The following is a 14,934-nucleotide window of genomic DNA, read 5'->3' on the forward strand; positions in this document are numbered from 1 at the left end:
TGACTTGGTAGCCAGACGGTGCGGCATGCGTCGGAGGCTGTGTGCTCCGTTGCTCGCATTTCTTTTAATACCCCCTGTACGTTGGTGTCGTAACACCAACGTACCCCGTTTCGTTGGAAACGGGGTTCATATAAGCTGAATTCGCCACTCAACCAGCTCCGTCGCGTCCATGTACACGGGGCTAAAGGTACACTGGCTAAGCATTCCCACATTTTGCCGCACAAAACGACAGAACACAAAGCTCCTTCTCCCTGCGCAGACTCCCGGCTCTCCATAAACGAAAAGCACGTGAGCCAGCTTCGTAAAATCCCCAAAAGATACGCCGCCTGCTTTTGCGAAACAAGAAAAGGCGGTAACCTTTCGCATCTTGATTGCTGTCACTTTGACGAACTACCGATGCCCGCTCCAAACACCGGAAAGCCGTAATACCCGTGTGCACGTCGTCCGAGAGACAATAATACGCCGAAACTCTTCTCACTATTGTGCGCTCAGCTGCCTTTTGCTGAGACCGCCCGGTCGACCTGAACGCACAGCGAACCAACAAAAGTACACTGGCTAAGCATTCCCACATTTTGCCGCACAAAACGACAGAACACAAAGCGTGCTTTCGGCGGCCCCGACTTCCCGTCTCTGCAACTGCATGAAAGTAAAGGAATGTGGCAGTACAAGCCAGGCAACGCCGGCACGCGAGCTACCGGCGGTTTTCATTAATTAACTGATGTGCCCGAACTTTACAGCTACGCGGCACTTTCACTCCTACGCTATCGAAATCGGCCAATCCGAAAACAGAACATAAATACCAATATATAAAAGCGTTGCGATGGAAAGTTGTCAGTACGCCTCAGTTACCAGAATAGTGTTCATTCATTACAAAAGAAGGCGATTATTTCTCTTCGCAATTTATTATACTTCATTGATTGATTGGTTGTGGGGTTTAACGCGCCGACGCAGCGCAGGCGATGAGGCGTGCCGTAGTGGAGGGCTCCGGATTAATTTCGACTACCTGGGGATCTTTAACATGCGCCGATATCTCGAACACACGGGCGTTTTTGCTTTTCGCCTCCATCAGAAAAGTGGCCGCCGCGGTCGGGAATCGAACCCGCGTCCTCGAGAAACTCATGGAAACCTGATAGGGACCGAGCTCCCTAAAGTATAGCATTTTAGCACTAATATTTCAACTATTAAACGTTTTGTAAATCAGGCATCCGCCCCCTTCCAGACATCTCGCTGTCGAAAAACGCATGCATGAAACATCCTCAACTTCCTCAATCCCTCCCTTGTACACCTGTCGCCTGCTCCTTTCACATAAAGGTCATTGCAGTTCGGGCCAAGCACATCCCCCCCCCCCCCCCTTTTTCTTCTGCTCTTCGTTCCTGCCTCACTGTTCGCCATGTGCTCGCAGCGTGGCCAGCATCGAACGAGCTTGCCCTTTTTCTTTGTAAGCTTTTTTTATGTGTGCTCAGTGCACGTGCAAACTCACCGCAATCTGTAGAAAAAGCGTGGCTAAAAAAGTGCAGCATTGTAAAGCGTAGACCGCCTACAAGCAGCAAGCTCAGAATGCGCCTGTTTATTTTGCTCGGAGCAACTACGAAGAATGGCTAGCACGGCTGTAACAGCAGTTAATGCAAAATAAATATTTTCTTCCGCAATCACACGTTGATTGATTGATTGATTGATTGTAGGGTTTAACGCGCCGACGCAACGCAGACGATGAGGCGCGCCGTAGTGGAGGGCTCCGGATTAATTTTGACTACCTGGGGATCTTTACGTGCGCCGAACGCAATCACACACACACACACCAGCTAAACGTAACAAAAATTGAGTGAAGTCGGACCGTGAAGCTTATCTCCCGCACTTCTGAAAAAAAATGTTACAGGGGCCACTTTGTGCTGCTCGCTCGTACACGCGCCACGGTTTAGTCGGGACTCGGGTTCCATAGATAAATTGAGGTTAAGGCCCCGGCCGTCGGTTTTCGATGCCAACCTGAGTAACACGCACGCTCAGAAATTTTTTATCAAATGGTCGAGTGGGGCCCCTGAAAGTTGGGGGCCCGGGGCTGCAGCCCCCATAGCCCCCCCCCCCCTTAATCCGGCCCTGCCGTTATGTACCCGGCAGTTGGAGCACCGGCGTGGGTTGGGGACGTAGGGCCGAGTCAGAGAAAGCCCGCTCCGACAGGTCCAGGTAGTGTGCTGCAGTGAAATGCGAGTGTCCACCGTGTGGAACGTACCTCCCTAGCAGACTCGCTCGCTGGGAGAAGGTCTTGCTGCGAAGACTTCGTGTTGGTGTAGCCCTCTCTCCCGCTGTTACCCGGGAGTGGCCACCACGTTACCATGCCCCGTTCGCACAGAACTGCCCCTTTTGCACGGCTCCTGCCGAAGATGCGGACACTGAACATTTGCTGTGCACGTGTCCTTCATTGGAAGCAGCCAGAACACGACACCTTCGAGGCACAGGCCTCCGCCCTGGCAGACCACCTGGCCTTCATCGGTGGATATGGGGACCCCACCACCACTCCCTCCTTGCGTTTCTTCGCGAAACGGGAGTTAAAACTACACTTGTGAGATAGTATTTATGCCAACGGACATACTATCCCAATGAAAAAATGTGAGTGCGTCGTGTCGAGATGTTTTTACCAACGCTCCCTATTTGTAACGCGTCCCATGGCCGGAACTCCTCGCTCGCGGGAGCCCACAAGAAGATCGCCGTAGGTTTCATCACACCGACACTGCTGTTAGAGGTTCGATGAAAGCTAATCGTAACTTGCAATTCGCCTAGCTTAGGTCGTGTAAGAATATTATTGATAGGGCTTTAGTTTTTTACTTCCGTAAGGATGTTCCCAGATATGTCTTCTCGACTCGTAGTTCTTTCCGACGCAACTTTCAATTTGGTGGACGCTGTGGTGACTTTATCGGTTGACTGAATAATATCCAAAACCGTGGTAAGTCCTCAGGATTTGAAAAAGCCAAGTTGGAAGACTTCTGTGCGGGACCTCTCCCGGGGCCTGATTTTTTTGTTGTTGAAGGCGTGAGGTCTTACAATATCATATGGAAATCGAAAAATTATGGCAGTCCGCTGAGCTTGACCAATGCTCTGAAGGCCGCCGTTCGCGCGTGGTTTTTCCCTCCCCCTCTTAACGCATCGCCACGGTTGAACCCAGCTTATGCATGGCTTCCAAACTTCCGCGGTGTCGCCACTGACCGACACCAAGATTGCTCGAGGTGACCCGTGCGGGGTTGCAGGTGGTGTTCCTGGAGCACTAATGGGCCCATACGGACGACCGCATCGAACAAGGGAGAGATGAAACATCTGACCCTACACCACAAGACGTCAATCTTCCGAACGCCAGTGTAGTACAGTATCGATATATTTGAAGATTAATACAGGTAAACGTGGCATCGGGTACGTGGCGTCTGGGTGCGGTCCATCCCGGGTGGCCGAATGGTGGGCGCGACGCCCAACGACCAGTATAAAGCACTTCATGCCAATCGCCTCAAATTGCGACGTCAGGCTCCTCTGTTGATCTATTTGTTTCAGTGTAAAAACGACCAACATGGGCCAGTATCGGAGCAGCCGACCAGATCAACGATTAAAGAGCTCCTGAGGCCCCTCTTGAACAACGTGCCATCGAGGTTCTGGGCAGTCGGCGCTGACAAGATTCCTTGATGCGGCAGGTCTCCACAGGCACTGCTCTTCTGAGAGTCCTAAACCTTCCAAAGGCAGCAGGCTACCAGACAAGTTTTGTCGGCAACGAAAGTGCGGACGCTGCCGCCCGGCTGGCGCATCAAACAGCGACAACTGTACTCATCCCATTGTCTAGGACGGACGCAGCTAGGGTCCTCCGCATTCTTGCCCGGGAAACAGCTATCTCCCAATGGTCTCCAGAAGATTCCACATGCGCACGCATTGGTGCCTTTGACCCGCACCTGCAACGTCCCCTTCCACTAGGCCTCCCACGGTCTGACGCAACTCTTCTTTGCCGTCTCTGGCTGGGGGTGGCATTCACAAATGCTTACTCGTACTTAATAGGAATGGCAGCAAGGGCGGAGTGCGAAACGTGCGGCACATCGGAGACGATACGCCACGTTTTATGCGAGTGCCCACGCTACTCGGCTGAAAGAAAAAAGCTGTCGTCAGCGCTGAGGAACCTGGACTCTCGGCGGCCATTTTCGGAGGGAAAGATTCTGTGCCACTGGCCTTCTCAGTCATCCGCTCAGAAGGCGACTAAGGAACTATTACGTTTTCTACGGGCGACGAACTTGAACACTAGGCTATAGACTGAGAGCTTCCAGTGTCAATCACTGTCAGTGCCTCAGTGCTGGGCATACGTGTCTGGTCCAACTTTTCCTCTTTTTTTTCCCCTCTCTCTTTTTTGCCCATTTCCCCTTTCCCACGTGCAGGATAGCAAACTAGGCTCTAGCCAGGTTAACTTTCCTGCCTTTCTTCTATATTCTTCCTTCCTTCCTTGTGTCGCATGACCACAGCAGAACGCCGGACTTTTAGGACACAGATCAAGACCATATTTTAGCAGAGCCATGAAAAACGTGAACCCGAGCAGACAAAGAACGGCGATTTGTTCGACGGGGGAGGCAAGGTTATATGGCATGGGCCGGTGCCCCATCAATGAAAACTGATGCGCTTGCCAATTCCCAAGTGTAAGTTGCCCCACTAATACTGGGCCTCAGATAAATGGAAGATAGTATACACTCGCAGCACAACGCAATCCGACTTCCTGCTTCTGCGGAACAACAAGGCTTTTACGGGTATTTCAAGTGTAAACTCACGCGCCAAAGATGCAGGAGGTGGGGGGATAAAACGGGACTAAGTGTTGAGGTACAATCCGGAACTTCGACGTGCGCCGACATTTCATACGCGCGGGAATTCTTTTTTTATATTTTATTCTTGTTTTAGGGAACCACCCATACAGAGACAGTAGCCATTGCTATTTCCAGCCACGTTATTGCTACTGCTACGGACCGGTTATTGTACTGTTGCCGTCGAATAATTTTCGCTGGCGTCGACCGATACAACCTCCCGCGTGAGGTGATTCACTCACTGTTTATTCAACTCGGCAGAGTTGCGACACCACAATGCGCGGATACCGGGATATGCAATAACCGCAAGGGAATGTGACCGGCCTACCACCTCCTCAATATTGCGCGTAGATTTCACAGAGCTGTCATGCCATGTTCTCCACTGCTGCAAGCCTCTGGACTGCCTCAACGGTGAATAATTTCTGATTTATTGTAGGGTTTAACGCGCCGACGCAACGCATGCGATGAGGCGCGCCGTAGTGGAGGGCTCCGGATTAATTTTGACCACCTGGAGATCTTTATAACGTGCGCCGAACTCTCTAACACACGGGCGTTTTTGCTTTCGCCTCCATCAAAAAGAGGTCGCCGCGGCCAAGAATCGAACCCGCGTCCTGCCTCAAACGATTGATAAAATAAGTGCGCAAAGCCCGTTCTACCCTCAAAAAGAACGTTTAATGTTTTGACAATTGAACAAAGTGTCACGGGGTTGTATTAGAAAAAGGTTCCAGCTAGTCACTCGTACGACCTGCTGACGTTCGATTAGTTAAAACTTCCCACAGAACAGACGGTGAAGGAACACTGAGCAAGATGGCGCAAGAAGCTGCAACGCGGCCGCTCATGACTCGAACATTAAATGTTCAAGCCACGAATAATTCCTTTACCTTAGGTCCCACGCTGCTGAAACGTGCGAGGGCCCTCAGACACTTTCAAGCGGTTGCCAGCCGCTTTTTGTCTGAGCGACCCCCGGAACTGTTGGAATTAAAATGATTTGAACCTGCCCTGGCCTCACGAAATAAGGCAGTCTATCCTCACGCCAGCCGTGAGAATTATCGTAATTTCTCACGGCAGTTTCAAAAAAAAAAAAAAAAACCTGGCAGGCTTTTCTGGAAGCCTAACCTAACCTAAGCCAGCCTAATTAACCGAAAAAAAAAAGTATCTGAAATCCAACATAACCCAGCAGGTGCTGCACGTCGATCTCCGGCAATTGTATACGGGCAACCCCACTGAAAAACTCGGCTAACGAAAAAAAAAAAAAAAAGTTCTGTTCGAATCTGGAATAGGGAAAACTTTTTTTTCGGCTTTCGAATTTGACAAGTTTTCGTCCAACCGTATTTTTTAGCGATCTTTTTGCTGCCGCGAGAATACACTACCACGAAACGCGGTACCTGCGACGAGCAAAGACATTTGACTGTCAGATGGGCCCCCACTTATGTAATACCCTCCAATGACTGCTTTTAGGGGTGCTGTAAAATAAATTAAAAACTTATGAATGAAAGAAAACAGACACTTCCAAAATGTCACCATGGAAATGGACTGGTTTTGGTGTATACTTCTTGCATTCATGGATGTCACAAAATAGGCGATCGATATCTGTATTCCTTATAAAAAAGACATCCAACTTTCCGCGCATCTATGCTATGATTCGTCGCTTACGTAGCACCGGACGTTTCTTTCTTTTTTTGACGAGGGACAGTGTCAAAATTTAGGCAAGACGAATGCTAGACATTCAGCTGACGCAGGTTTTACAAATGTAGCTGACGACAGGAACCAACGCAAGAACGAGCACGCCCGAATCGACAGTTTTGTGCGTGCACGCGGCGCCTGCATTGACAATCAAGTTTTGGTTTTAGTCAGACAGGAGCCTGCCACCTATGGTAATGGTGAAGCTACCTGAAAATGTACCCGGTGGAGTACAGTGTGAAATCAGCTTTGTAACGAATGCAGTCGGAATAATGCAAAAAAGAACGCGTTACAAATGTCAATAGGTGCGTCCGCCCCGACACGTGGTATATCCCTCTAGAGAAGCAAAACAAATATCGCGAATAAAAAAAGCGGTCACAGTTGGCGGAAGCTTGTCAGGCGTAACGGGCACCACCCTCCCGATGGGCGTTTCCGTTAGCCGTAAGCGCACGAACTTCTATTTCCTGGACGTCCTGGCCATGAACCGAATACCGCAATTACAAACAGCAAAAACAAAACGCCCCGCAAGGTACAGCGGATGCTAGTTTTTTTGTTTGTTTGTTTTATACGCGAACAGCTTAGAGAAGCCGAGACGGTGGCTACGTGTAGCGAGCTTCCTTCCCTTGACGCGAAAGCAACGCGACGTCCAAATGACGCTAACCGCTCACCCAGAATTGAAACCGGATTCGGAGTAAATGGCGAAGCTAAATCCGGACTTGAACCTCGGCTCGATCGACTCCCATATTTGGGCAGGCTTCTTTTATGCCCCTGGCAGCTTCCGACGCCACCATGAACGTTACATGTAACGGACGAACGAAAAAAAAAAAAAAAGGCGACCGACAGACTGCTTTTGTCAGCTTGCGGAGGAAGTCACCGTCAATGCGTAAATATAGCGCGCGCGCGAACCCTGTCAGCTCCCCAGCTCTTCGCTTAGTCGACCAGCGGTGAGTCACAGAGCATCGAGCGGGGTTCTTACGCAACTTGGCTCATCCTCTGCCGCCAACTCGCGGCAGCTTCACGAAATACACATAGCGCACACTGAACACACGCCCCCAGCGTATTGACAGCGCCCAGTCTGGTCTAGTTCAACTTCACACTCGTAAAAAGACGCAGAGCTACACACCAGGGGCGGTATTCCCGTGTTTTGTCCCTTTTGTGTCCCTTTCAAAAGTGTCCCTTTTGAGCGAGCCCTGATTGGCTAAAAGCGAACACCTGCATGTGACGCCATGCAAGCACGGCGGAGCTACGAGCCGTGGCTACTCGGAGCAGACGATTTGGAGCAGACGATTTTTCGTCGCGGTTTGCTCGCGGAACAATAAACACATAAAAGATACTCGGATAGGGTTTCAGTTCTTTAAAATGCGTTTGCAAGAACAATTACGCTATTTGAATCAAAGGCCCACTGCTTAACCGGAAGTACGTCACGATGAAAGGGACGCAAAAGGGACATTTTCAAAAGGGACAGTTACGAGAATACCGCCCCAGCTACAACTCGCGCAGTTACTAAAGAGCGCTCCGCCGGCAGCTGCGGCAACCAGACGGCACATGCGGGCACCACACAAAGACGGTTCAACCACGACAACGTCGTCTGAAGCATGATTCCGGTTAGCATGCCCCGTGGCACGAGCCTGATCGAAGTCAACAACAACCGCTGGGCGAACGAACCGCGCACGCGAAAAACATGACAACCCATTCCGGATGCACATTCCGAACTTTCCCGCGCACGCTGCCTGCCCGTCGGAAAAAAATAACGTGCGGTAGATTTGAAAACACGCGCCGCGCAGACAGTGACACTAACCTGACTTTGAGGTTATCCAAAAGGGCATCCGTGGTGATCTTCTCCAGTAGCACAAAGTCTCCGATCCCGACGTCGTCGAAGCCAGCCATCGCGCATTTCAAGCACGCCGCACCGTCGACGAGAACACAGACACCGGTACACCGCTCGACGATGAAGTCCTCCGTACAAACGCACGGAGCCGGCAACGAACAACAGAGCCGCTCTTGGCGCCGACCGCAGCGCCGCGTCGCGACAAACTGGCCAACGACGGCGCACGGAACGGAGAAAATGAATGTGAGTGGGGCGAGTGGGCAAATCTATCGTGGCACGCCCGCTCGTAGACGCTTCTTCAGCCGCTTGAGCCGCGTGCGGCCCTAAAGTGGCGGCAATTTTCTTTTGTTGCGTTTATGTCCCGGCCTGTCGCTCGAAGGAAAAGAGTCAAGTTGTTTGGCTCCCGCGTACCCTTCGCTCGCCGGCGTATTTTCCCCCTCACGCCGCTGCTTCCTCCGAGGTCGCAGATCACCAAGAATGTATTTAGATAGGCAGTTTCGCTAGAGCATGAACCGGTAGGTACGCGGCATACTTCGCGGAACGCGCCTACGCACTGCGTGTAGCTGCTAATGCGAAAAGCGGCTCCGGGCACAGGAAGCACATCGTAGTTGCTACGAAGTTTGAACGGCCGCACTACCCCCTACCACCCTCGCTGCCGTAATCGTTCGTTGGGGTACTTCCTTTTATTTTATTTTTGTGCTGGCTTTTATCCTATTTGTGATTTTCTCTGTGCGTGTACGTTCTTTTTTTTTTTTTTTTTATTCGCATGACAGCGACAGCAACGGCAAAAATGACGCCGCTTTTAACGGCTGCTCCTGCAGCCGACGTTTCGTCTGTCGGCACTGAGATATACGGTTCTCGGGCGCGTCGCGCTGTGTTTGTTTTTACGGGCTGCGCTCACCGGCGGCTTCAACGACCGAGTGACAGCGGCACTTTGCCGGCGAAACTGGAGCCACCGCACAACTGCACTCGGCGCGTCGTTCGTCGAGCCAGCTTCCTCTTTTTGCTCCTATCGCTGTTAGCGTCTGCCCGTGCGGATGTGTTACGACTCCCTGCGAGTTGGACGCTCGCTTTCAGTTCGGTGCAAGTGTCCGTGGTTCGCAAGCTGTTGTGCCAGACGTTTTACCTTAAAAGGGGTTCACCTGGTCACATTCATATGCGACTTACTACTTCAACACCCACGGTCTTAAAAACCGTCGTGCACGAATGCGAACAGTTTTAAAAGTACACACACATGTGAACAGCGGGCTACTTTGCTTATGTTAGACATATGTCACTTCTGTAAGGAAATAAAAAATAAAACTCTCGCATGGAAGACCGCTAGCGCCACCTAATGAAAACAGACAAATTTTGTTGTGGGTGCCAGTTGGTTCATGATTCATAATTATGTTTAGCGCAAAAAACCAAAGACGGTACACAAGAGAGGAGACAGGACAAGCGCTATGTCCTGTCTCCTTTCTTGTGTACCGTCTTCGGTTTTTGTGCGCTAAACATAATGAGGAATAATGAAAACTAGGTAAGCTAAAACGGATGTCTTGTTCATTTTTTATTTCAGTAAAGATGGGCTATACAGTTGAACACGGATATATCGAACACGGATATATCGAATTATTGTCTATATCGAACAGTGCAAACATCCCCTTGAAAATACCATGCAAAAGTATAGGGCTGTTGTGCGCGTGTATCGAACTCCTGATCACGGGCAAATTCGATATATCGAATTCCGCGCCGAAGGCTCCCCTGAAAGTTTGCGTCCTCTGATGGGGTGGAGTTGATGATAATGTTGACTCATCGCAGGCGCTGCCTGGCTTGGTGAGAAAGAGGTGTCGTCCACGGCATTATGTCGCTTCGATGGCCTTCAACAGCTGTTTTCACGCTAGCACTAGGGGCAGCTCCATCATAGCTAGAACGCGGATAGTTTTGGGGCGAAAGGACATATAAAGGAGCAAAAGAAATTGACCGGAGGAACTCTTTTTCTGTGACTGAGCTGTTTGTTGGCTCGTGCAGGGGGACCGATGCGGCGTTGTATGTTTGTTTTGTACAAGTCATTTATTTAGGAGCAACGAAGGCGGGAATTCGTCGGGTGCAGGCTGCTGAAAAGATGTTGGTTGAAAAGGCGTTCGGAATTCCTCGCAGTAGTTTTGAGGGCGATGCACCCATCAACGTCGACGTAAAGGCGAATGCAGCACAACCCGCCCCGGCTATTCCGGAGCGTGTCGGGTGCAAAGCGACTTCGTTGCACGCCTCCAGATGGGGGAGGTGTTCGGTTCGGATACTGAAGATAACGGCACGCAGTGCCTGACAACGTTCCCAACCGCCTACTGCAGCCGAGGTTACGTCAGCGTTATTCGCCTCTGTTGTGGCACAGTGTGCAGCGTTGATTTTCTCATTTGTGTGTGTTTGTACTCTTGAAGACAATTTGGCGAACTCTACGACGCAGAAGAAAAAACAAGCGAAGTTCAAAGACATTTCAATGATAATTAAAGTGCGGTGGTCATCATGCTGCGGTTCGAATTTTCCGTGCTTTGACGGTCAAAGCGGTAAATTACCGTTTACCACGACTTCAGAAAACTCTCAGTGATGTGCGGAGTTGTCAGATAATCTTCAGATAGGCCTATTTTATATATCGAATTATTGATATATCGAATTCTTTCACGATCCCCTTGGAGTTCGGTATATCCGTGTTCGACTGTATTTCTAAAGGAAAGAAGCTAGGCCGTTAGGAACATTTCGGTAGATTTGTAAAACTTTTTGTATTGGCGCCGTATGCTTTTTAAGCCCGTATGTCATGAATTAGTAAGTCGCATAGGAACGTTATCAGGTGAGTCCCTCCTTAATATAAATGATCTTAAATGAAAGGCGTTTCAAAAGCAAGCTGTTAGTTTTTTCATAACCGCTATCAAACACTCAATTTCCCCCCTCCCCTTTCACTGATGAAGAATAACAAAATTCCAACGCTGGAACCACAAAAAAAAAGGGATACTTTAAATTTTTTTGCTCATCTTCGGAACCGCGATCTCCGCCTTGATCCCGCTATAGATCTTACTTCCATCTCATACCGACCTTCTAGGTAATACATTCCTTTCAATTTTACCCTATTGTTCTGCCGCACAAACGCTTATAGATATTCATTTTAGATGCGACTGCATCTCATTCACTCGCCTTGTCCATGCAGCGTCGTCGGCGTTGTTGTCGTCCACCCCTCCCCCATTCTCCTCGCCGCGCGAGCTGCCGCCGCTCACCCCCTGTCCTCTCCGATGCCCCTCTCTCGCGAGGAGCATTGGATTGGATTCGAATGGATTGGCTTGGATTGGATTGGATTAAAGTGGATTGTGTTGGATTGTGTTGCGTCATAGCCGCGGCAAACGCACTGGTGGTGGTGATTTATTAACAAAGGAGGGAAGAGAAAAGGCCTGGGGATATTGTTGAACTCAACGGGGAGTTCACCCTCATACGACCCAGTCCAGGGAAGGGGATTGAGGCTTCAAAGGATAGGAAGAGAGAAGGGGGAAGAGAAGAGCGGTAGGAGAGTGGGAGATAGTCTATATCGCGTTCGTTTAGTCCATGACTCGATGGCTACAAACGCAGCGCTAGTCCTGTTGTAACCAGGAAGTTGACTAGGTGCTGGAAGACCTCCCGTCGGATGGCGTCCGGTCCCGTGGGGAACAGGAAGTCTTCTAGCTTGTAGCTTGGGGCACCGAGTCGCTGGAGTTCGGCCCGGAGTTGTGCCCTTGCGGTGTCGTGCTGCGGGCAAGAGCACAGCAAGTGCTCTAGCAACTCGGGCTCTGGGCAGTCGGCGCAGGTGGGTTATGCTCGGCGGCCTTGGTGGTGCAAGCGCACTCCCATGTTGCAGCAATTGAGCCGCAGGCGAAGAAGGAGCAACCGGGCGTCTCTGCTAATGCGTCCGGGCAAGACCCGTGGGGCCTGGCCACTGATTACTCGGGCATCTGGATGCATGGCCTCCACCACTCGTGCCAGGATAGTCCTTGCAGCGTCAAATGACACCACATCCCGGGAGGCTGGAACCCCTGCCTGGCGAGCAGCACCTATGGCCAAGGTGTCTGCAACCTCGTTGCCCGTGATGTTCACGTGCGATGGCAGCCAGTGAAGTCGCAGTGGACACCCCTGCGCTTCCACCGCATGAAGCTTGGCCGCCAGCGACCGCTCAACGTAGCCGCTAGAGCTGGCTGGCTGGTCGGCGGCACGCAGACGGAGGAGGGCAGACCGTGAGTCAGTCAGGATGATGGCCCCCCGGGGCCCGGGCCTGGGTGCCCTGCTTAAGAAGAAGATCTGCAGCCAAGTGGAGTCCAGCCAGCTCTGCGTGGGTGGATGAGGCAGGGTAGGGCAGGCTGTACACGTGGCTGGTGCCGAGTTCTAGGGCCGTGCAGGCGGCTCCGGCTCTGCCCATCGACTGTTGTAGAGATCCATCCGTGTACACTTGCAGATGTCCGGCAGCGTCGCCCTGCAGCAGGGCAGCCACCTCTTGGTGGACGGCCTGGGGTGGAGTCGACCTCTTACTACGGACCCCCGGCAATGTGGTGACAATACGTAGAGCCTGTCCCGTACCTGGGGGTGGTGGCTCCAGGCGTGGCCGCTGCGGCAACGCGATGTTGCTCTCGTACGTACTGAGCAGCATGCCCATCCTAGAGTTGGGCCGGCTGCGGTAGCGCTCAAGGAGTGCCACGCCGTCAGGTGGGCCCTGCTGGCGGTGGATGTGGTGGAGACTCACCTGCAGGGCCCGCTTCTGGATGGGCCAGAAGCCTGCCTCCGTGTATGTCGCCGCCACCGGAGATGTGCTCGGAAGGCCCAAGCAGAGGCGGATAGCCCGGCGCTGATCCACCTCCAGCTCCTCCCACCGGCGCGGCTTGAGTTGCACTAAAGGCAGAGCATAGAGGACGGTGGACGATGCCATCCCGTGGAACACCTTCAGGGCCACGGTGTGTGTGCAGCTCTGTCCATGCGCCAGCAACCTCCGCACGCCCTGGTGGACCATCGTTGTGCGTTTCCGAAGCGCCTTCACCGCAGGCAGCCAGGACAACTGGCAGTCGACCAGGAGCCCCAGATACTTGGCGCTAGTGCACCATGGAAGAGTCTGACCGTTCAAGGTGAGCGGCGGTGTCGTCCTGCGTGCTCTGTAGCCCCTCGAGTGGAAGATCATGGCCTGCGTTTTCGTCTCGGACAGCTGCAGGCCACGGCTTGTCAGGAAGGCGGTGACTGCCCACAGCACCCCCTGGAGACACGCCTTCACCTTGGAGAGTAGCCTCGTTGGTCCGTGCGCCCAGATGGCGATGTCGTCAGCATAGACTGCCTTCCCCACTGGAAATGCAAGCCCAGCTGGGATGCAGTCCGGGAGTGGAGCCAGGACGAGGTTGAAAAGGAATGGGCTGAGCACACTCCCCTGGGGAACCCCCGAGCTGACATCTCTTGGGCTGCTCGTTGCTCGGCCCACCCTGACTCGTAGGGCCCGGTTAGTCAGGAACGCCCTCACGTATCTTCGGAGGTGCCCCGAAACGCCCATGCTGTCCAGGGCGTCCAGGATGGCCGTGTGAGGGACGGAGTCGAAGGCCGACTTCATGTCCAGCAGGAGCAAGAAGGCCACCTCCTTGTCATGGCGGGCCTGCTCCAGCATAGACACCACATCTCCCAGGGAGTCAGCCGTGCAGCGGTGGCGCCTGAAGCCGCTTTGCTGCTCCTTGAAGACGCCCCGACGATCAGCAATCCACTGGAGGCGGGCCAGGATCGTGTTCTCCATCAGCTTTCCCGCCGCGGACGTCAGGGAGACCGGCCGGTACGATGCAGGCTCAGTGGGCGGCCTACCGACCTTCAGCATCGGCCTGACTAGGGCCACCCGCCAAGTAGGTGGAAGGCTGTGGCGCCGGCGCATGTGCAGTACTCTTTCTTCCGCGGTCTCCTCTCCTTCGGGCGCGCTGCACATATAACCGGTGTGCCGCTCTCCGGCGGCCTTTCGGTCGACGGTTGCTCTCCGCTTGCGCTTGAACCCCCCCCTCAGCGCCGCATCACACCAGGGTTCCCGCAAGGGGAGGTGGGCGTAATCTTTTCCCTAGAACAACACCCGACTGGAAGAGCCTCCCGGCCGCCGCATTTATTTCTTACAATCTACATGCATCAACTAACCGTCTTTTTTCAAACAGTTCTTTTTTCCCCCGTTTTTTGTTTGTTTGTTTCCGATTCCAAACATCGTATCACCGTATCTGGATGACATGCACTGTAATCATTTTCCCACTCCTGTTTGGGTCTGATTCTGGCCTGCAGTATTGTCTAACCAAAAATAAAAAGAAATTATTGTGGTGAATTCTATTGACACGCCAGTAACGAAAGAACACCGCTGACTCACATGGTTTAAGATTTTCAGTATTCAAACTTTGAATAAGTAAATGAATAAATATATTTGACGATCTCATCGTGTTTGGACGTCGTAATTTGAAGTTTAAACTGGGATGATTACATTTTATATACATTCGAGTCCACTTATAACGATACCGTTTATAACAATATTGTTACGTGGCGGCAGGACGGAGATGAGACGAACCATGGTAGAGGGGATGGCGAACAATGTATTTACATTATTTACAAGCGGCGAGGACAGCGCGCACG

General features: G+C 52.1%; 1 protein-coding gene across 1 annotated transcript in view; it reads right to left on the minus strand.

The window, feature by feature from the left end:
- The window catches only part of LOC144168979 (unconventional myosin-Id-like), a 112,323-nt gene extending 103,874 nt beyond the window's left edge, over positions 1 to 8,449 (minus strand). The window contains exon 1 of the mRNA XM_077697981.1: positions 8,290 to 8,449. Within this exon, the coding sequence (XP_077554107.1) occupies positions 8,290 to 8,378 (89 nt within the window). The 5' untranslated portion in view covers positions 8,379 to 8,449. The remainder of the gene's footprint in view (positions 1 to 8,289) is intronic.
- Between the last annotated feature and the right edge of the window lie 6,485 nt (positions 8,450 to 14,934).

The sequence above is a fragment of the Haemaphysalis longicornis genome, unplaced genomic scaffold, assembly GCF_048455015.1.
Source record: "Haemaphysalis longicornis isolate Haplotype H1 unplaced genomic scaffold, Haemaphysalis longicornis Haplotype H1 scaffold_2, whole genome shotgun sequence".
In the NCBI taxonomy this organism is placed as follows: Eukaryota; Metazoa; Arthropoda; class Arachnida; order Ixodida; family Ixodidae; genus Haemaphysalis; species Haemaphysalis longicornis.